Below are 24,696 nucleotides of genomic sequence, written 5' to 3'. Positions count from 1 at the left end.
AACATGAAGGGATTGCGCTGGACATCATAGGACGTCGATTTATATAGTTTTTCAACGTACTTTGATGTTGGTGATATAATCTGACGTGAAATTAACGTTTTCCAATATGATACCGGTCTGATTTTGGACATCAAAAACTAAAAAACATCAAAGTCGTAATTTTTTTAACTAGTGTGAAAATCTGAGTAAAACTAAACAAAGTTTCACTGCAAATATATAACAACAATAATTACATTGATGTTTCTGAAACTGTGTAGAGAGATAAATAATAGATAATATTATTGAAGTTTATTGGGAAAGATAAGAGTCAATACACTTTGCATTATTTACATAACCATTACAAAAAATAAACCAAATGTTGGAATTAACTTTAGGTATACCTAGTAGAATTGATGAAATCAATACAGCATACCAAGAACAGTTGCGTGAATTATCTATATGTTATTCCTTGCATCATAGCCAAAAGCAATTCAAAGAAGGTACACTAACTGCGTTATTTACAAGGAACCTGATCCATTTGTTAATAATCTCCAGGCTACGTACTTTCTCACTTATGAATTGGAATAAGCAAAAGACATTGAAGTAAAAAAAAATATTAAAAAAACAAAAAAGATGTTGAATAAGCAAAAAAGCAAGTACCTCTAATCCACTTTTTAAGCCAATGTCAGGTAAAGTAACCCCAAGTCCAATTTACAGGACATCTTTCCTTGTATATCCAAATGGTGTCTTCTGTAACATGAGAAAGAGAATAACCATCAGGTGCCTCATTTTCTTAAATGTTTGAGATGGCAAGGCTGATAAAGCAAGCAGAAGTCTAGTTACATATAAATCAGACAAATACCACAAGCAGTCTTTCTACTCTGCATTTATTGAACCTATTTCCACAACCAAATCTTCATAAAATATCATAACCTCATTAAAATTATGCTATCAATGGTGCACTCGATGCCTTAGGTATTCATAAAGCTTATGATTCAATTCAAATCAATCAAGAATTGAAAAAGTAAATAACATCAAAGAAAAAAGATAATGTTTATAATTAAAAGACCAGTGTGATGAAATTATGTAATGCATGCGCACAAGAATGTTCCAATCAGCAGGGGAGTGTATTCGATGGTAATCTCCTGGCTTCAAGTAAAGCACACAGTAAAAAATTCCTCTCTCTGGGTTGAAATGGAAAATTTAATGACGTATGAATTGTGATGACACACATTCAGTCTCTCCGACAATAAAAGTATAGCAGGTACATTCAGGGCCAGAGTTCAATCAAGAAAAAATAAAACAATCACCATTTATTTGTGAAAAGGTCACATTCTTGGTAATAGACAAGATATGTCAATACGGACTGCATGTTCCTTAACCATGAAAGGAATTCAAACTACTCTTAAGTTTGCTTTATAATGGTAAAAATAATAACCATACTGCGATAGAAGCAGGAATCATTTATTGAAAAGTTGACGAAAAATACTTTTATCTTGAATTCTCCTTTTTTCTGATTAAGAGTGCTGCTCTACCTCTCGTCCTTTATTATTTACTTTCGGTTCTTTCCTTCTAAAAATATTGTTGTTTTTCACGTATTAAAAATCAACTTTATTTCTTTATCAGGTCTCTTACGCTAAAATTACTCATAAATTGTAAATATTGTTTCTATTTCCAAATACTTACTACCAGTAGCAACACCCGTTGTGTAACTACTCTGATTTCTGAAGCCTGTTATAAGAAGAATTGAGTGTTTTGTTTTTTTGTATGCTTCAGCAAATAATTAGACCCAAATAGGGTTTAAATTCAGTGTAATGTTTTACGAATTGAATTTATGTTGGCGTCTTATAAGATCAATCTTACGGTATTTAAGGTAAACTTATTAGTCTAGTTTACTGGACTTCGTTTTGAATGAGCCCCAAGACCGATATTGCGTTTAAGAAAACACTGTTATGCATGGATCAGCAAAAATTGCACTCACGAATATTACATATGAACTATCACCTTTTATTTGTTGTGCATATATATATTTACATATGATATACACAAGGGGTAAATTTTCATTCTCGCTCCTGTATGGCTGATAGTCTCTCTATAAACTGTATAAAAGTTTCATCTGTATCCAACATGCTAATTCTTACATATTTTGGGCTAGCCCCAAACTGTGTGCCACTTCTGGTTATAATTTTGTGTCCTCGAAGGAAGGTCTCGCAGTCCTCAACATCTCCCTCGCACTTCAACCACACGAAAGCTGCAACATAGGTACAATATAACAAAGGGGTAAAAAATCATATCCATCCATACATGAAAATCTAATAATGTACAATTTGTTAATCAGTAATTTACCAGGCTGAGGCTCCGTCTCTTTACCAAAGAAGGTGCAGAATGCGGGAGAAAATTGGGGGATTGTGAACATATCACCGGCATCAACTACTTCCCTCAGTTGCTTCCACCTTTGTGCCATGAGGTTGTAGCTGTACTTGAAAAATGATTCCCCGTTTTTGTGGTTTTCTTCTCCACAGCTCTCAGAGACAGCCTTTAAAACCTTGGCAGCTCTCAGTTGAGAATCCTTCGAGACACCAATTGTATTCAGCTCTATGAATTTAGTCATTTTCTTCGCTACCTCTTTATCTTTCACAAGAGCCCACCTACAATTATGAGAAGAAAATTTCTAAGAAAATTATTTATATGATCACTTGATATCAGTATAATTCACAAGCATTATCACATGTTCTTCATTTGATATAATTTCAGAAGGTTTTAGCAGAGAAGTTTTTAAATGGTATAACACACGATTGAATAATTGTTTAAAACTACATCGTTATAAAGTGGAGAACTTTTCATTAATCAACACCCTCATTTCCACCAAATAAAAAACTATGCCCAGTTGAGGCAGGTCAAGCATTGTTATGAACTTACCCTATGCGCATTCCAGCATGACCAGTGGTTTTTGAGGCAGTAAAAAGCGTGAGATCATGATCTGAAGGGGATGATATTGGAGTGTATTGTGGCCAATAATAGGCAAGGTCATGAATCAATAGTCCCTGGTTTCTGTTCACCATTGATTTCCTTCTATATCCATCAGGGTTATTGGGAGAAGTAACCAGCTCAATGTAAGGACCTTCTTTGTCAAAATTCTCTGCATCACCAGCCCATTGGTAAAGGCCTGATTTCTGGTAATCTGCCATTGAGGGGTACGACTGCAAGTACATAATTCCTCAATTCAACATTTAAGCATGAACTGCTCAAACTAAAAACAAGCCAACAGTATTTCTTTGCTACATCTTCCTATCTCACAACTGTTCCACCATGGAATTATTCAATTGAGAAGTTAAAAGCATTACAATATTAAAATGTTAGGAAAGTTTAGAATTCTTCTTCTGTGAGTGCACGTCCAACTAGAAAGAATAACTTTAAATATTCAAAATCAATATTATAGCCGCTCCCCTGATAATAAATAAAAGAAATATCCAACACTCTTTCTGATGTCCCCAGATAATTAATGAGCCTGAGTTTGCCAATCACGTAAACTTTTTCATAAAAAATATGCAAGGGGTGCATAGCTTGATTCTTTCTTTCTAAATAAATACTTAATTAGCCAGATCCCTTTTTCCCTTGCGTACTTTATAAATTGCAAGTCTGGAACCTAAATTTTAGTCCTTTTCAGTTTGGCACATGCGACTGTTCACCACAAGTCTTCATGTGATCGGGTTCAGGCCCATCAGAGAGAGAGACATTGATGAAGACAAACACGAGAAGAACTAAATGAGGAGGCAGATTCGGTAATGGCCACATGAGATAATTCCTTTACAAAACAACTTCAAAATATCGAAATACTAAATTCTCTCGAATACTTTCGTGTTTTCTGAACACAGTATCTTCACCGGAAGTGAGATACTAATCTCTCTAAATCCAAATATTTCTTTAAATAACTGATATCTTTTAATATGTATTAAACATCTAACCACTTGTTTAAAAATCATTAAATCAACTTGTCCACCGACCATGTGACTGTAATTAATAAGTCTCAGGAGACACTTCATACTAGCTACAGAAACACGAGAAAGAAAGAAATAAGTTTTTACCCTTTTGAAATATTAAATTATGTGTCCTTTTTCATTGCATGTTATGAGTTTAGTTATTGAGCACATTATTCCTCTAAGATAAAAAAGAAAAAAGAAAAAGTTAAAGTGTAGAAATATTATATTTATGAAACTTATGGATGATCATGCATGACTGACCGAATAATAGGGCACGGCAGATACAACACTGATTGGTTCAGCAGCATCAGGCGAGGACAGAGCATAAAGGGCAGCCAGAATTAGCTGAGAGGAACCTGTCCCAACAACAACATGGCGACCTTCTGTCACAGCATTGCCCACCACTTTGTGCAACCTCACCACTTCCGTTGCAAACTCAGCCTCCAAAAACCAGCAAATGTTTGAGCCATCAGATAAATAACTCATTGATTGCCATCCTGGAATTGTGATTGTAGTCTTGTCACCCATTTGTCGCCAGAATCTTTCATACATTATTGGGTCACCACTGCATATCATCAACATTGTAAACTTAATTACCATCTCCAATCTAGCTAAACAAAATAATCATTAATCACACTTAAAATAATGAAAGTATAAAATAGATATGCATGCATACTAAAAGATCTAGTAAAATTTTCCATTATTATACTCTGCTCATCATTTTCTATAATTACAAATAAAGTTGAAATATGATTGCACCGCGTTTTGTTTTATCCCATCGTCATGTAGCATGGTGTATCTGTGTCATTTTCTTCTTGTAAAGTGCCTAATATAATATAACCGACCCATGTAGATGTAGGGCATGATCTGATATCTGAAATCTGAAACAACGTGATGCTATGAATGGCCTAGAACAGTCTTTACTTTGCCCTAGAAAAGTGTATGTGAAATAAGCAGGGTAGATTGCGAAAACAGTGAAACAGTGGGGCAGGTAAGAAAAGAAAGGAAATGAGATGGATGGAGAAACAGATAGCGTTAAGTTAATGGCTGCATGGATTATGGATGGATAAGGTAATAAGAAAAATGTTTGGTCCAAGGGTCTATGATATAGGATTAGATAGATAGAATGATAGATAATAATAGTAGATTAGATTATATATATAGATAGATAGATAGATAGATGATTGGAAATGGCATCTGCATATTATAGATGAGATGAATGGGGTGTGGCATGCTAAGGTGAGGAAAGACAAAATACGTTAGACATGGAGTTCCATTCAGGGAGGGCCCACGAAGCAGTTGATCCAGACGACCCATAAGGAAACGGAGAAAAGAAAAAGAAACAAGAAAAAGAAGACACATATAAAGTTAAACAGCAACATTTGAGTGTTTCACAATTGGGGCGGCCAAAAGTTGTAAAGATCTTTCTCATCGCAATTCACAACCCCAGGCGCACTTTCATTCACATCATAAGTCTTTTGCTCACAGTAATGCCCACCAAAAGGGTGCCCTCCTATTGCTGTCCGCGCATCAGGCACATGGCCCCCACCGACTTCTTTGGTAATACCAATTGCTCTACCTTCTGCTCTTAACAATGTCCAGGTTTCTAATACTTTCAGCTCCACCACTACCTTAACAAACATCATAACAACAGCAACACTAATTATTAATTATTATTATTATTATTATTATTATTACTCTTGGTCAAGTAAAAATATGGACCTCCCATGGTGCTACGTTAGACTCCTTGTACAACAGCCCTACTGTTCTGTCTAGTGCTGCTAAGACTCTATCGGCACCACCCTGTTTATAGGTAGATTAGGTATTTAATTTGCTTCACCTGTCAATAACTTATTAATATCACTTTCATCCTGGATAAAATTTAATTTTTAATAAAATAAATAAACCTTTTGTTACAAATTAACAATTTAAGATAAAAATTTGTTTGTTTTGTATTTTATTTTAATTAATAAAATTCTCAGTGCTATAAAATATTTGAAGTAATGATAGAGTGATTGATATTTATATTTATTTGACACATATTATAAAAATAAAATAATTAATTTTTATATTTAAAAATAATAATAATTATTAAAAAAATAATTATATAAAAATTTGTATGTGTCAAATTTGTTAATTATTTATGTTAAAAAAGTTCTGACGCTCCAAACTTGGAAACAGAGAGATGACCAATATCATGGTTAAACACTATGCTTGGCGTGCTCCGATCAGGTCCCAACATGCACACCAAATATGGATGTCTATCACATGGATTGGTAAAAATTTATAATAAAGCTAAATTAATTGATTTAGTTTAGATTTTGAAAATTATAGTGATTAATTCAAATTAAATGACTGAATAAAAAACTATGTTGTTTTGTTACAGTTCAGATTATCTAATTGTCACAATAAAACAAAATATTACTTGTGATCCCTAATTATTGTATATTTTATATAAACTTATTTTATACACGCTAACCTTTTACTGGACTCCATTTCCAGTCATGTTTGTTGCTTATATTTCTATCGTAAAATTAAAAAACTTGAAATAAAAAATATTTTGTTTGAAATATAAATCATTTAACAGTTTTCAATAACTAAAAAAAATGCATTTATTGCAAAATGAAAAATATCTTTGAAATAAATTTGTTAAAACTAAATAAGAATATATTTATGGTTGATTTAATGGCACGAATTTATGATGCATATTCATTTAGATTAATCTGACTATACAAGCATCCCATTAATTCATTTATGGAATAAATGGATTGGACCAGAGCATGGTCTTAAATGCAACTTAATGGAGGAGGTTCTCTAATAAGATATTTTATTTATTTTTGTATATGTCATAATGTCACTGACATGTTTTAAAAATAAAAAATCATTCCCAGGACTCTGACTTGTCCCTGTCCTTCCCAGGAACTAGTGCAGGAAGCAAAGCACAGACGCACAACGTAAGCAATGCTGTAACAGTAACAGAAGCAGCAAATCCTCTCACAACAAGACGACAAGCCTTTGAATTTTATATAAAATGGAACCCTTGTCTAATAAGAACTATTCAGAAACATCTAATAAATTTTTCCAAAATAAGAAATACTTTTGCTGTATAAAAATAACCAGTATTTTATACTTTCAACATTAAACTCGATGGTTTTAGCTAAGGTGTAGCGGGAGATTCTGAAAAAAAAAAAAAAAGTGACATAATCTAACCTTACTTCTCTGTGCTTTTCTTACCGGGAAATTAATTCCCACTCCCTCCAAAAGGAATTCTTAAAAGGGTAACGAAACGATACTAAAAAATCTTGAAAAGTTGTTTGCACACCCAAACAACACTAAAATTAGCTACCTTGGCAGCCGTAATGCAGACATGTTGACAAAATTAAGGAAACAAGATAGAAACAATACTAGATTAGCTTTCACTTACTGATCCAAGTCGATGACTTTTTCACGAGTAGAATTGTGGAGAGACGCGGTTGAAGATGTAGTGAAACATGATTCTGCATCTTCCATCATTTTCTTCTTGAAGCAAAACCACCACTTGTTGTCTTCTCCCCTCTCGTGATATAGAGCTCTAAGGATAAGACTAACATTCAGGGCAAGAGACAGCACCAGCAAGTGCCTCAAGGAAAACAGAGATGGAACTGCAACCATTTTCCAGCAAAACACAAAGCACTAGAAAACTGAAATGAAAACAGAATAGAGGAAGACCTTGGAGAGAACAGTGTCTGGTATGGTCCACGTTTTATAGTGCTTGAAATCACTGAGACCTATTAAAAAAATGGTAGCAATTAAAGAGCTAGAGTGACAAGTGTTTGGTAGAGATGTTAAAAGTTAGACGTTTGGGTCGGTGGTAATACAAAAGTATCTGTATGAAACGGAAAAGATTGAACTAAGAAACCGGGAAATGGAGAATCAGTGTGAGAGGGGGAGACTTAGAAATGAAATCCGAATTTCAAAATCTTCAAAAACCTTTTCCGGGATTTAATAGAGAAAGTGGCAATAGACAGAGAAGATGATATTGGAGACAGCAGAGCCGAAGCAAAGTAGGGAATAAAGGGGAGTTGGTAATAATAACACATTTCCTAAAAATTAAATGAGGAGATTGTGATTGTGGTATTGAAGTGAGAACCAAGGGAAGAAGATAGTTTATGAGACAGTATATTATCACAGTAACCCAAAAATTCTGAGTTGGCTGTACCAGAAAATTCACAGTTTTCCGATGCTGGATCTTGAAAACAGTAACGCCATGCTTGTCTTCAATGATCTGTGTGCTGCCAACATATTACTAATAGGTTCGGTGGGGGTGTGGGTGTCGTAGTAATTACCTCTTATTATTTCCTCTAAAAAAAATACATTTCCCTATTTATGGATATACCGTAAAAGTATATTTTCAATGATTTTTTATACTTATTCACATTCATAAATATTTCCACATATACTTCTATATTTTATTTTTTAAATTTTATATAAAATTATTTTAAATAAATCTTTAAAATATAAACTTAAATAAAAGGTTATTTTTAAATCTAATTCAAATAAATTAATTAAATAAAATATTAATATAAATAAATTTGATTTTAAAAAAATAAATTTAAATTAGTTACACCAATATAAATTTTAGAAACTTAATCTTTTACAAGATAATTTCAATTCATAGGCTAAAAATATAAAAATATATAAACTCAAATTCTAAATAATTACTATTTCTTTTACTAATATTTTCATTTTGATTACTCAAATTTTAAAAAAATAAATACTCAAAAAATTACCATGATACTCGCATTCATTTATCCATAAATAAATAATTAAATATTTATATTTATTATCTACTTATATTCTTTTATCTATTAATATTCATCACAATATTTACACATGTAGATTTTCGTTGGCATATCAAATAGTGTGTTCATATAATTGACATCAATATAATAATTAGGAAGTAAAAATGATTTTGAAATATGGTTAATTGATATCATTTTTATTAAAACTTTCATTATCACAAGTGATTAAAACTTTCACCTCCTTACATATAATCCTAATGTATATTATTTTTATACTAATTACTTTTAAAATTGTAACAAATATTTAATGTCTTTAAATAATTTTTTTCTATTCATGATAACAAAAACAAATATTATTATTATAATTATAAAAATAAATAATTTTTACAATTTTATTATAGATAATTTTCATATATTTTGAAAATAATAATTTATTATAAATAGTTATTTTAGTTTAAAAAATAGTTAAATTTGAAAAAAAAACAATCAAATTGAAAACAAAAACGGTTAAATTTATAAAAAAAAGTCTCTTAAAGGTAAAACAATCATTTTATTTAAAAAAAATACGTAAAGGATAAAATTAGAAATATATAAAAAATAATAATCTCTTTTATATAATAGTATAGATAACATATATTTAATGTCTTTAAAGATTTTTCTTTTTTCTATTTGTACTTTAAAGATTGAGTAACTAGAAAGCATCTTAGATATATTCTTACAACCTCACTTTAATTTCTTCTTAAAATTCATAAAAAGACCAAAAATAATAATTAGAATATCATATACTTTTTTTTTATGTGATTTACCATCTGTAATGAAAGGAAAAATAAGAAAAAAAGTGTGTGACTAGATGTGAAAATAATTTTACATAATTATTACTTTTGAGGGACTTTCTAATTTGTAACAAAAGAGGAATAAAAGTAACATGACGTTGATAATGTACGTTGATAATACATTATAAGTGTATTTCTGTACTTTTTATATTTTGATGTATAATTGAAATTTATAATTATTAATAATTTTGATATATTTAGTTTTTAAATTTTAAAAATACATAAATATAGTTTTTTTAACTTAATAATACCTATTATTATTGTTTTATAGGCTACCTTGGGTTAACATATATACCTAACTCAAACATTAATCTAAAATATAATTTGATACATAAAAAAATTAGCACTATTAAATTAACAAAATTGCATGATTTTTGAAGATTAGAACCAAATAACATTAAGTCAAAATTTAAAAATTAAAAATAGATTAATTCTTAATATTTTACTTTCAATAGCAAACTTAATAAATTTTGGTAAGTGTATTGTGTGAGGTATGAAAGAAGTGAGCTTTCAATATGTTCTACTTACTTTAAGGGATCTTTTCCTTTAATTGTGTTTGTTTTCAGCTATGAAAACACACTCAGTAAAATATGTGATTTTTTTTTCCAGAAAACAAGACACAATATAACATAAAACAAAAAAAAAGTTAAATAAAAATAATAAAATAGTTTTAATATATTTTTATTCAAACATAATAAATAATACTTGAATATTTATAAACATATTTTGTTGGTATTGTTATTATTAAAATAATAAATTTAATTTTCTTAAATATACATTTTATATTAAAAAACATTTTTTTATTATTCACATTAATTAATTCATTAATAAACCTTTATAAACCTTTTTTATCATCTTTCTCTTAATTAAAACAATGCCAAATTCAGTTTTCATTTTTTTCAAATACATTCAGTTTTAATCCGTTAAATTTATCGGTCAATTCAAACACAACCAAAGTGAAAATAAAAAATAAAAAATCACAATTCTCAGGTTTTCAGAATATAATCCATGACGGATAACAACATTATCCATTATGTAAAAGAATAAAACATCTTTATATACATAATTTACTTTACGTTTTGAAGTAACATAATTAATAAAATCATTAAATAATAAAAATAAAATAATAATAATAAAATCATTAAATAATAAAATATATAAATAGAAATAGTCATAAAATAATAAAAATAAATAAAATAATAATAATAACAATTCAACTGTTAATAATAATATAATAATAATGTTTAATATTAGGTAAAATTAAGCTACAATAATTTAGTCATTATAAATATATCATTTTACAATTTCTTTTAAATTTATTATATTAATTAAATTATTTATAAATGTTTTCTTTCTTTGTTTTTCATTCTGCTTTTATTAATTCAAACAACATAGTCTTTTCCTTTCTTTTTCTTTTTCCTTCCACATATTTTCCTTATGACTTTTAATTATTATTCAGGCAAACCTTTTGATGATATTTTGGTTAAAGAGATTGTCTTTTCTCTTTTGCATCTAATCCTAGCTGTTATTTTAATCCTTTTCCAAAGAAAACAAAACATTATTATTTTTAAAATAAAATATTTTATTCATTCATTAATTTTCTTAGACAATGCTAGCTATGGTTAATCAACATTTTTGTCTAAAATATATAAATTAATATATATTTCCACAAATACCAGAGGTGCTACGAGGATTGCTTGATGAGGTTTCATGGCGTCGCGGTGAAGCCCTCTGCTGAAGTTGATGGTGGCGGGGAAGGGGGAATACTATTGTTACCATGTGTTGCTCACGTATCTTGTTGGAGAACAACATATATAGCTTTGGTAATGAGGAGAATGGGATGCGAAAGAGGTTGATGGTTAAAACAATGGCTAATAGGACTAGAACAAAAGGGTTTGTTCATGCCTTTGCTGACTCTGATTCAGACAGGGAGGAGAAATATGAAGGGAGATAGTGTGGGGTTCTTGGCCACAAATTTTGGAAAATCCTCGAAAGGATCTTGGTTGGGTTGGTAATGGTTGGTCTTTAGTGTATGTATGGTTTTTCTCACAAATTTTAGGAAAACCTGAAAGGAGAATCTTTTGTAGGTACCCATCATGTTATCTTGGTTTTGTAGGAAGAGACATCATCATGCATTGTTTCTATTTTGTTGTCTTGAAATGTTGTTTCTGCCAGATACATGATGAATTCTTCAATTTGGGTTAGTTTTGCTGTGTGAAGGATGAAAATGGAGGTCGATAGTAGATAGTAGATAGGTTGACATAGTCGCCAGCGACAACACCGTCGACAAGTCTGGTTGATGATATGGAAGCTACGGTTAGCAATGACATCTCATGGAAGAGGTTGGATGGATGGTGAAGAAAAATAACTTTTATTTTATTTTTTCAAACATGTGCAAGAGTACGAAATAAAAAATATAAAAATGGTTCCTTACATCTTAAAATAATACAATTTTAAAAGTTATTCCTTGCCGTCTGTAGTTCATTTCAGCTATTTTTTAAGATGTAAATGTTTTAATATAAAAATATAAAAATGGTTCCTTACATCTTATTGTTCATTAATGAAAAGTGTTATGTATAGATTTTTCTAATACTATCTTGGTGGAAATTGAATTCAAATAGATTTTTATATACTGTTAATATAAAAATTTAGTTTATCATGCTTTAATTCTCTACCTAATATTGTCGTATTCATTGGATGTTGTTGAAAGATGTAGATATATAACTATAGCTCCTGAAAAGTAAGAGATAGAAATGACAGGGTGCACACTCAATACATTGATCTTTCGGAAAAGAGTTAAATGTATGTATCATGTTCATGCCGTGAAGATGTGTTGTGATGATTGATGTGGCGGGAATTATGCTCTGAGAAACATTTGTTTCTTGTTATTAGGTATTGATTGAGTTGTGGAGATTATGCTTGATGATTAAGCTGTGAGGAGATTATACTTGATGATTAAGCTGTGAGGATTGTGTCTTGATATATATGTTTTGAATATTAAAGATTATGTAAGATATGCTTAAATGAATTATGACAATGATTGTTATAATTCTAATAACTTACTTTTTTTTTTTTATTGAATGTGAATTTCACTTACAATTATCTTATATTTGTATCGATATACGAGAATAGAGATCACGCAGACGGTTGGTAAATAACAACAGTGTATATACATTTATATCCTCATGTATTATGAATTTCTTCTCCCTTATATAAAGCTTTATATTTTTCAAAAAAAATTCTTATAATTGTGAGACAGTGAAGACTTCTTATACAGATTTACATTTATTTACTCTTCTATTTTAATAACGATTTAAATTAATATATGTATAGGGTGATTTAGATTGTTACATAAATGGTTTGAATAAAAAATTAAATATTAAACATTATTAAAAGTTTTATTAAAAATATTAATTGATAAAAGATAAAATTAATTTCAAATATATAAATTTATCTCTGTAGTATATTGAATAAGAAGATTAAAAGGTAAAGGGTAAAAAGAAGTTAATGTTGACGCAAGAGGGTTGTGGAAGTTGGATAAGTGGTGCAGTGGTTTTGAGAGGCCTTCTTGACCTTTCCGGATTCAGGGTCCACGAAATCAGCCCTCTGTATGGAGGCGCACAGCACAAGGGACCAATTTCATTATGGCCACGGAACACCAGTAGAACAAAGCTCATGCTCACAATTTCAATTTCTTTCGACTCATTTTTCCTGCAATCAATACGTTATTTTTTATATTATTTTCTTTCCTTTTTCTTCAAGGATATCATGAGAAATTTAAGTTTGAATTCTAAACTAGATAATAATTCTAATAATTAATATTTAACAAAATTTTAACAGAGGAAAGAATATCTTCTTATCTTATGTCTTTTATTCCAGTAAAATATAATAGGGATAGATAGTCAAATTCTACTTTTAAATATTTAACATAGTTTTGTACTTTAGATATTATCAAGATAATCTATGTAAAAGCATTGGTGTATAATTTTTAACAAATACTTATTAATCATATCACTAATCTTATTAACCATGTCACTAATCTAGACTTTCAATTTAATAAAAAATTTCCCTTTATAATTGTTTTATCCTTTTCTTATGTGTATTTTAATACATGAAATTCGAATCATCTATCCCACTTAGGTCCCATTAACCTTTTATTTTAAATTGGTTGATATAAATGTCATGTGTTATTGAGGAGTCTTATAGTCTTTCTCCTACTTATATTAAATTATATATGAATTTATCTGTCGTTTACAAAATCAAATATTTTAAACTTATTTAAATTTTGTAATATAATATACTAGTTAAGTCGAACCTTCCTTGATTCTCTTGAACATATATTCATATTGTATCCAATATTTCATATCCTTCATGTACAAAACTAGTTTTAAAGTTCAGAGATTAAAAAATGAAAAAAAAAATCAGAAATCAACAATAAAAAATTAATAGGATAAAAATATCAATCCACATATTAAAAAATCAAACAATTTCTCTCATCATAATTTTTTAAAATTCACATTCAAGTTTGAACAATTAACTAATTCAATTAGTGAGTTTTAATTAAGTCTACAAATCCATTTACAAAAATTTAATCTAACAAAAAAATATAACTAGCTCCCACATGTTGTTTATAAAATTTCAGCAAATATGCTTCAATTTCAAAAAAAAATCATAAAAGATAACAAATAACATAACAAGTATTAGAAAGTATATGTCGATTTTGATAACATTGGTATAATTTACACCAAATATTACATGGATAATAATTTTATATAAAAAAATTGTTTCAATGTAACAGTGAAATTACAGTTTATATCATTATTATTTAAGTGAATTTTTACTAAAACTAAAATACTGGAGAGCAAAACATAAACATGCATACTAAGCCCTTGGATTTGGTGTATGATGATGGTCCTTTTCAACTTGCTCATGCCTTGATTACGAGTATACGTTTCCTATTCCTAATCACACGTTGAGACCCAACATTGAGAGTTGATCAATGATAGCGGGTCCCAAAATTTATTTGGGTTTGAAAAGGCATTTTGAACATAGCAATCATATATTAAATGTTTATACGCGAAATTCGTGTTAAATTGTCATATAACGTAAATGTGACTTGTCATGGGTTTATTTGTTTTATATATATATATATATATATATATATATATATATATATATATATATATATATATATATATATATATATATATATATATATATATATATATATATATATATATATATATATATATATATATATATATATATATATATATATATATATATATATATATATATATATATATATATATATATATATATATATATATATATATATATATATATATATATATATATATATTAGAAGCTGACAAGTCTTCCAAAAATCTTCTACATATAAGGCAAAGTAATGATGGCCACGAAACACATAATAGTGGAGATGCATAGAAGAAAAGAAGGAATATTAGTTTTAATGAGTATAAATCTCACGTGCCATATATTTAAAGTGAAGTTGAGTTGTTGAAGTTGTGTTTGGGAAACTTAAAAATATCATTGGAATATTCTTCTTCCAGAACTACCTTCTCTTTCTTTTTGAGTGGAAGGTGCATTAGTTAGACTTTGCATCATGAGATTCTGTGTAGCCACTTATTGGGAAGACATTGAAAAGATAATTCGAAATTGCTAATATTTCATCCACCACTACGTGTGTTCATCATGCGTTTTTCATTCCAACAATTATACCAACAAACAACACAATCCACTTTTGTCACCATTTAGAGCATGTTCCAACTCATTAGGGGAACACACACTATTCATAATAGACGTACATACAAGCATTATCTAACCCGCATTATAAACATACATATATATTTATATATCTCCGTGCTGCTATTGACAACTACAAGCATGTTTAGTAATGATAATGATTAAGATTTTTAAGTGGTAATTTTATCAGAAATGTATATTTAGCATTGCGGTGAGCCTTAAGGTAAGAAACAGGTCAATTAGGTAAAGTGAAACGAGAGTATAAAACGACTTAAAACTTACAATTGCCTAATTTATACATGGATCCCCATCATATAAATGCATCATAATAATGACGTGTCACACTCATTTTTATGCCAAGTGTTATGCAAATGAGTGATCGTGATCCCACCACTATTTTATGGTCAAAGAAGTAATGATAGAAAGTGGACTTCCAAAATAGGTGACAAAGGATCCTAGTTTGGTCATTCATCGTTTATTTGTTGCCACTTCAAAATTTGATGAATCCCATCATTAACAAGGGATTAGCACACTTTACGAAGGAACAAAGGTTGGCTTATATCCACTTATGTCCAATGCTTGCAACTCACGTGTCCACCAACGGTGCTATTTTATAAATAAGTTTTAAGGCTAACTCAACCCATAAAATTAGTTTGTAAGATGAGATTTGCATTTTACTTATATATTATAATTTGATCTTAGTTTAACCATGACTTTGATACCATATTAGAAAGTAGTTTTAGGCCTAACACATCCCCACAAAACCGGCTTGTAAGGTGAGGTATGCACCTCACTTATATATTATAATTTGGTCTTATCTCTAATGGATGTGAGACTTCTAACACACCCCCTTCACGCCGAGATATAGACATCTCGAGCGTCATAGTAGAAATTGGATGGTCCGATAGCGGCCCAACAACGGGTGAAACAGAAATACCCAAGAAAAAAGAAATATCACTAGGATAAGCTCTAACTTGGCTCTGATACTATATTAGAAAGCTGGTTTTTAAGCCTAACTCAACCCCACAAAACCGGTTTGTAAGGTGAGATTTACACTTTACTTATAATAATAGAAATTAATGAATGGTCTAATAGCAAGTGGAAAGGAATACTTACATAGATTTCACTAGAATAAGTTTTATTCGTAACTCTGATAATATATTAAAAAATGAATTTTAAACTTAACTCAATCTCACAAACCAGCTTGTAAAGTGAGATTTGAACTCATATATATTATAAATTTGGCATGAGAGACTTCCAACACTAATATCCCACCACTTATCCATCATGCATCCACCGGCAGTGGTGGGGATTACAACACCGCCAACGCCGTAACCTTCAAATTTGTTAGATTTTTGTGCATAGGAATGAAATTAGGAAAACTTTTAACTTATTTTACGTTTCACGTGGGATTAAGGTCTAGGTGTTATGGGCAGTTCAAAGGTTGTCCGGGGAATTATTTCCAAATGATATTTATATAACATACTCCCATATCAAAATTAGGTTAGGTTAACGTTTGATAAATAATTATTAATGTATATAATTTATCCTTTTACTTCAAATATTTTATTTAAAGACCTTTTCGTTAGTTTTGTTTCCTCCTTTCGATAATTTAAATGCTTATATAGACGTGTGGTGAATAAAGGATTACGTGTTTGATAAAGAGCGTAAGTGTTCTCTAGCCTGCCACGTCAAGAGCTATCTACGTGAGTGGATGAGCAAAATTCCGAGCTCACTGTTATATTATTTTAAATATTTTGTTTTACAAAATTGTTTAATTATTTCGGCATTAAGAAAACTCGTTATAAACAGTACTTTATATTTGTACAACTATTTGCCTTTTAAATCGTATTTATATCTTAAAATATTATTTTAAAAATTAAATTAGTGATTATCTTACTTAAATGTTTTCTCTCGTATCCTAAAATTTGTCCATTATTGTGGTGGACTTGCCGACATGGGATAAGGTACTTTTAATCTTACATAAAATTCATGTAAAAATTTAATGACTCAATTTTAAAAAATTACTTTTTTATTAATAAAAAAAAATCTGTAACACAAACTACATTTCACTAAATACTAATGGTAAACAAATTTATTAACATTGTTTCTCGTATAAAATAAATATTTAACTTTTTTTACTTGAATGAATTTGGAAGAGAAGGATTAAAAGAACTTGAGAGAATTTGAAAATTAATCTTTTGTTGTTTATTTAAGTGAATTTGGAGGTAAGCAAGAATAAATTTGGAAGTAAAATTTGTGTGAATTAGTGTAGGATTCGATTGATGTGACAAATTAAAAAATTTACTTCCAAATTCATTCTCACTTACCTTCAAATTCATTCAAATAAACAACAAAAAAATTTACCTTTAAATCCTCTTAAATCTATTCAATCACTTTCTTCCAAATTTATTCAAATGAATAAAGTTTTAAGGATGATGTAACTAAAATGGTCGTATCAACATCGACTTAACTAACATTTTTTGAATCAAAAATTTATTTTTGTAACTCAAATATATTTCAATTTGAATAAATAAAGGTGATTTATAATCGATTTACTTATAAATAAAATTCTAATATTATAATTAAGAATATAGAACTTATTTTAATGTAAAGATAATCATAATCTTTAATTATAGAAAGATTGTGATAATTTTTTATCTTCGATAAAAGACACTTAGTTTTTTACCGAAATATTTATTAATATTAAATAGATATTACATTAATTTTAATTTAATCGGGTAAGAAATGATAAATTACACTGTAGTACAAAAAAAATGTAATAGTATGACTGAAAAAGATACTTTAAAAAAATTATTTTATATTAGATATAATATTAGTTGGGCTTAACAAACATATGATATAATAGGGTGTTTTTTAACACTATTGAGCTCTACGTTCGCTTTTCTTTTATATTGATGCTTATGTGTTTCTGGTCTCATTCATTATTGCGTTTTCCGTTCGTTCTGATTCGTGTTTCCGTTGTGTCTCGCCGGTGGTGATCATCCGGTAACCAAAACCCTTTGCCATTGCTGTTGTTGGGTCGTCGTCGTTGCTCCTTTCCATCGCCGCTGCTCCTTTCTGCTGCCACCGCTTAGAAGCTCTCCAGCTGCTCTCTAGCGACTCCTATGCTGGTCCGTCTCCATGCGCTTCTCTGGGTCCCACAAGGCCAGTTTTACCTTTGTCGATCCTTATCCTCTCCAAAAGGAAACCCCCATCATGAGTCACTGCGCCGCCACAACATTCCCTAAGAGGAACCGTACCACATGTTACTTTTATTTTCATTTTTTATGTATTTTTACAACTTGTAATTTTAATATTAATATTAAGATTATATTATAAAATAAATTCAACTTTTTATTACAATTTAAGATTTAAATTAAAAATCAGATTTTTAATTTATCTAGAAAATTAATATTTAAATTTAATATTAATAGTGAATTACAGATAAATTTGTTAATGTTTAACTGTTGGTGTTGAGTCTCGGATTATTTGACTCTGGACACTGATTATTTTTAATTTTAGAGATCCGTATTTTAAGTTTAGTGCAATAATTATGATTAGTTTACATGTAAATTACTCTGTGTCAATTTTGATATACTCATAAACATTAATGTTTATATAAAATTTTAGTATTTATTAGATTGATTAATATTGAATTTTATTTTTTCGTAATCAAATATAGAGTGTTGGTATTTGTTTGAAATGGTAGATTGTCATACTACATCAGTCATATCATTGAAAGAAACATATTATATCGATTCTTTCAATGAAGCAATCAATTTAATACTAATGAATATTTTTTTAATAAAATTGATATGATGTGTTTTTCCTGTAAATATTTTTATTGATTTTGCATGACACTTATTTCATTAATCATTAGTTTTTAGTTATGTGGTGGTAGGTTTAATATTGGATTATTAGGTGTTTCGATTTAGGGTTTTTAGGTTTTTTTGAACTGTTTGATTAGATCCTTATATTACTTTTAATAAACACTTCAATTTTAAAGTTAACATTTACGTAAATGTTACAGTAATCAATGGGTAATAAAAGATAATTAACTGTTTAGATGTCAAATCTTATTTTATAGATTGTGAGATACACTTTTAAATAATGTTGACCTTATTATGATTTAAATAATAATGATCTCTTTTAGGATTAGTATAATTATTTTTAGTGTTAACTTTGTATAAAGTCTGAATGATTAGTCTATCGATAGTTTTATATGAAACGGATAAACTTGTTGACCGTTTAGTCCGACCGTTCAGTCCTTCACTGATCGAACAATCATATCATATATTAAGTAAAATATTAATCTAATAAGAAAGATTTTAATGTTATTAAGTTAATAATCTTTAAAAATATGAGAAGATTCACAAAATAAATGAAGAAAATTTTAGATATGATATTGGAGCTAATTTTTTGAATAATGAAAGTTGAAGAAAATTTAACAAGAAAAATTAATATAAAAGGATCCTGAGAAGTAGAAAAAAGACAGGATGTTTTGGTTGAGGGTCATATAATTCATGTCCAGAACAACTTGTAACTCATATAATATTGTTGATTTACTTAAAACTTGAAATTAATTTACGTAGAATATTGTTAAATTAGACTGATCGGTGAAATTAAAATTTTTAATAAATCGACAAAATATTCAACTCAATCCAAGTAACTCAACTAAATTGACCCAAGTTAATCCACTACAAGAATAATTGATATTACCGACGGTTCTAGTTCATCGGTAATGTCTCAAATCCGTCGGTAATTGTTGTTTACCGACGGTCAAAATACCGTCGGTAAAAACGTTGTCGGTAATCTTTACCGATGGATATTTCGGCCGTCGGTAATTACCGAAGGCTTATGGCCTTCAGTAAATCCGTCGGTAATTATCACGATCTGGTTCTTCTTCTTCTTCTTCCTTCCTCCTCTGTGTCATTTTTTTTTCGTTTTCATGAACTCCGCCACCAAAAAAGCATCACGCTAGTAACAAACTAATTTCCAAAGAATCAAACAACCAATTTATTTTCAATAGTTAAAATCATAGGGAATCATGGAGGGTTTCTCTGCAATTCTCAGATTTGTAACAGAAATGTTCCTAATCGCAAAAATCAACTTTGAAATGGATCGACGGTGGTGGAGAGCGACGGTGGTGGAGAGCAACGGTGGTGGAGGGCAACGGTGGTGGAGGGCAGTGGTGGTGGAGGGCAGCGGTGGTGGAGGGTAGCGGCGATGGAGAGTAGCGGTGGTAGAGAGCAACAGTGATGGAGAGGAGCGGCGGTGGAGAGGAGTGGCGATGGAGAAGGAAGAAGTATTACACTGAGATTGGAGAGAAATGAGAGGAGACCACATATATTGGCACTGGATGCAAAACTGGGGCCGAAAAATTTCCGCTTTTTTATCGACGGTCAGAAGTCTTCGGTAAATCTGTCGGTAATGTCATCAAGCGAAATAATGGGCGGGAAAATTCCCGCTCTTTGTGCATGTCACTTATCGACGGCTAAAAGCCTTCGATAAATCCGTCGGTAATGTCATCAAGCGAAATAATGGGCGGGAAAATTTCCGCTCTTTGGGCATGTCACTTATCGACGGCTAAAAGCCTTCGGTAAATCCGCCGGTAATGTGCATGTCACTTACCGACGGCCTTACCGAAGACTTTTGGTCGTCGGTAAAAAAGAGTAAAAAACCATCGATAATTTCGTCGGAAATTAAAATATATCGACAAATATTTATCCGTCGGTAAAAATCCGTCAGTAATATTAATATTTTTTTAGTGATCCAAGTGACTCAACTGTCAATTGAATTTAATATTAACAAAAATCAGAAGTCTAATTACCTTAACTAATCCCATATTTATATAACGGATTAAGTAATCGGTTTGCTTAAATCCTACCGAGTGCAATTCGCAAACAAACACACGTAAATTATGGAGTCATAATTGGATAAGTTTGATAACTAAAAAAAATATCTTTGACTTATTGTAATTTGAATTTATTTGTTAAAATAAATAGTTTAACTAAAAATAGATAATTTGAATACCGTATCTAATATTAATAATTTTAATACTATATTTAATACAAATAACTCACCATTAAATGATTATATAGAAAAACTTTTCCCTGTCATTGACTGAAAGCAAAGTTATAAAACATTTTGCTACAGAATGGTTAATGTTTTTTTAGTCATTTTTGTTACCAATATATAAAAAAGAAACGGGTTATATCACAAATTAACCTAATTATTGTTCATCACTTATCAATTTCTTTAAGTATTTATTTAACATAATCTAAAATCCAAACAATGGGTTCAAAAAACCATCTAAGCTCTCATCCAACACTAATGTGGGAATAATGGAATGGGTACACAATAAAAGAAAGAAATCAAGCAGTGTATGCAGTAAAATGGGAGGTGTAAACATAAGAAGCGTTCTGTTGTATTTGCCCAAATAACTTTATTCAAGGAGCCTTCGCTTGCTGTGCTTAGCATTGAGACAGACGTTTTACCGAAACCACTAATTACTATATGTACCCCCAAATACATCCACCCACATAATTTATAAAATCATCATTCTACCTTTCATCAACATGAGATGCTTTTAAGACTAGGATTTCTGAAACAAAATATCCTGAATAAGTGTTTTACAACAAGAATTATGGAATAGGCATTCCAAAACATGGATGCCTTTCAGTATAATCTTTCTTAAACAAGCTTCCACCAAACTCAACGTTTTCTGTTTCTCTTTCAAAGAGTGCAATGAAAAACGAGAGTGCAGTAGGAGGTGCAGTAGAGAAGAAGAAGAACCGTTGAGAGCAGCTACATGGTACAGCGAAGAAGAGTAATTTAGTTCCTTTCTTGTTAAAATGGTAGCGCAAGTAGTAATCATGGGTGCAGGAAGAAAAAAGGATAAAGAACTTATTTTCCTCATAGACAGCAAAACCCACTTGGACAATGGCAAACACATATAATATTGTCCCCGAAAATATTGTTTGCAATTCACATGCCTCCTTTACCCACCATTCAATCTTCATATAGAACAACTCACGTAATCATAGGGTTTTTAAGAACTATTTCTTATTCTTTAATTATTATTATTTTATTATTGTGTTGCTAACATGCCATTATCCTCAATCAACTACAATCAACAGTTTAATCTTCTCCTTGGATTGTGCTAACATGCTCTTTTTGTTTACACTCGGTGCAAGACGATAAAGACAAACAACCTTTTCTTCAAATCTTAGCACGTAAGCGTCCCCAACAGTAGGAAACATCTCTCGTATTATAGATTATTAAGTTAACAATAACAATAATAATACACATTGTAGCACTTAATTAACAATCCATTCTTGGGGTGCCCACCACATCCATATGTTCCGTGATTGACTCGTGTGACATGGGTCCATCTTCTCAAAGTCTCATTGGTGTATCACACGTGAGGCTACCACAAATCAAAATGATGCATAACGTGCACAATCTCTCTATTTTCAGTAATCTTATCTTTGATGTTCATATGGATGAAAAGAAAACACGAGCAGTTATGTATTATGATTGATGGGAGGGAAAGTTTTAGGGTTTGTCGGCATTCTTAAATTTCAACTTTCTTGAAGGCGTATCCATATTCAGGTATCAAATTTTGACTATTATTCTAGCGGACAAGGTTGTGATGCTGGGCCCTATGGTCGTTTAGAGCTACTGTGTTGTTTTTTTTTCGTCAAAGGTAACCTACACGTCACTTGTATTTTGTAAACATTTTTTCATCCCATTGGTGTTCCTATCGTTATCATTGAAAATACTCACCTAAGGTTAATAATGTATATATTTTTGTATAAGAAAAATACCATCTTCTATGGCTAGATTAGGTATTGTGCGATTCTACTACGTAAGGTCCTACTTTTAAATGTTTAGTATCTATAAAGTGGAGCTGTTGGTGCTTTGATACCAGTAATAATCAACACAATTAGGACCTTAATATGTTGATATATAGTTCTATAATCATAGAAGAAGACAAGACATCCCTATAGGGTGGTGGATTTACTATTTCTTTCTATCCTTTCAGAAAGAGAAAGGCTATGATAGCTGAAATGCTAAAACCTCAAATGTGAAACGACTTACGCTTTCTATAGATAAAGTAGGTTATACACTCTAGGAAACTAATTATATAACACGCTTACAACCAATAATGGAAATAATCCATATCAGCTTAATTTGACCACTAGATAAACTGCTTTCTTATTTTTTTCTGATTTTTATTTATATTGTTTCGGGTATACGAAATTCATTGTTCATTTCTAATAGTTTTTTTTATTCTTTAACTCTTTTTCTTGTTATTTGTGCTTTTCATTCAATTTGGTGTATTTGCTAAAGATACTCTTATACTTAAATTAATTCGAAATTTGAACGATTTAATAATTAATAATTTAATGAATGTATCGCAAAAGTCTCAATAATCATACATTTAATCTATATTTATAAATTTCTTCATAGGTTTTATTTATTAGGTATACCTAATCATCATGACCCGTTTTTTTAAACCTTATTATTAACCTTTTTAGCTTAGTGGAATAGTTGATTAAATCTAATAAATATCGATCGATTTCATTCTAATGTAGACAATAAATTTAATGTGATTTGGTCGATTTATACATGATGGTACATATATAGTTCAATACATATGATATTACAATAAATTTGTCTTTCATTAATTTAAAATCAAATTAACTTGAATGTGATATGTTAATACACTTCTAATTATAAATTACCAGGATTTTAATTTATAAATATTCGTGATATTAAAATTAAACTCACACGATATTGAGTAAACGTTATTCAATAGTGTTTTTAAACTAAGCGTACGGTCTCCGTTTTTTAGTTATGCTACTTTACGTATTAACAATAAGCTTAGCAACATAAATTTGTGGTGTGTAGTGGATAAGACAAACTAATTTATTACACAGAGTACTATGGAATGATTAACAATATTGCCATGTGTAATTATTTGATGAATGATGAAAGTAATTAGACTGCTCATTGCGTTTAATTAAAAGAGTGGAGAAGGAAGAGGCAAAACTTAGTTTAATAAAAACATTAGAAAGTGACAAATTAGACAACACATTGAAGCGTTTAATTGCGAATTTATGATACGTCATTGTATTTTAATAGAAAGAAGCACCTTTTGAACTAACGAGTTGGAGTATTGTGTTAATCAGGTGCGTGAGATAAATTTTAAAACTAATTGCGTTGCGAGTTAGTCATAATTTTGTAGGTGACATGTCTTTAAGGTTAATTAATTAGCTTGAAGTTTAAGACACACAATTAATAAAGAAGTTTATATGAGCACTACAATGATACTTTTGGAAGAGCTAA

At 29.9% G+C, this 24,696-nt stretch overlaps 1 protein-coding gene across 6 annotated transcripts; it reads right to left on the bottom strand.

Moving 5' to 3' along the window:
- Positions 1-1,965: 1,965 nt before the first annotated feature.
- On the bottom strand, positions 1,966-8,239 carry LOC108333707 (tryptophan aminotransferase-related protein 2). 6 transcript variants are annotated; one of them, XM_017569198.2, is made up of 7 exons: positions 8,158-8,239; positions 7,668-7,726; positions 7,384-7,530; positions 4,221-4,524; positions 2,899-3,179; positions 2,326-2,627; positions 1,966-2,230 (listed from the first exon to the last, which is right to left on the bottom strand). In XM_017569198.2, the coding sequence occupies exons 3-7, from the start codon at positions 7,470-7,472 to the stop codon at positions 2,040-2,042; spliced, it is 1,167 nt and encodes a 388-aa protein (XP_017424687.1). In that variant the 5' UTR covers positions 7,473-7,530; positions 7,668-7,726; positions 8,158-8,239; the 3' UTR covers positions 1,966-2,039. The 6 variants fall into 6 exon arrangements, with proteins under 6 accessions (XP_017424687.1, XP_017424681.1, XP_017424674.1 ...); XM_017569192.2 differs by having other exon boundaries at positions 7,384-7,726; positions 8,158-8,224; XM_017569185.2 differs by having other exon boundaries at positions 7,384-8,218.
- Positions 8,240-24,696: the final 16,457 nt, after the last annotated feature.

The sequence above is a fragment of the Vigna angularis genome, chromosome 1 (genome assembly GCF_016808095.1).
Source record: "Vigna angularis cultivar LongXiaoDou No.4 chromosome 1, ASM1680809v1, whole genome shotgun sequence".
NCBI lineage: Eukaryota > Viridiplantae > Streptophyta > Magnoliopsida > Fabales > Fabaceae > Vigna > Vigna angularis.
This window is presented reverse-complemented; position numbering and strand designations above follow the sequence as displayed.

Coding starts and splice junctions, on each gene's coding strand:
- LOC108333707 (XM_017569192.2), bottom strand. CDS start 7,610: ATGGTTGCAGTTCCATCTCTGTTTTCCTTGAGGCACTTGCTGGTGCTG. Junction 2,628..2,898: donor CATGCTGGAATGCGCATAGG/GTAAGTTCATAA, acceptor TCATAATTGTAG/GTGGGCTCTTGTGAAAGATA. Junction 2,231..2,325: donor AGAGACGGAGCCTCAGCCTG/GTAAATTACTGA, acceptor CCTATGTTGCAG/CTTTCGTGTGGTTGAAGTGC.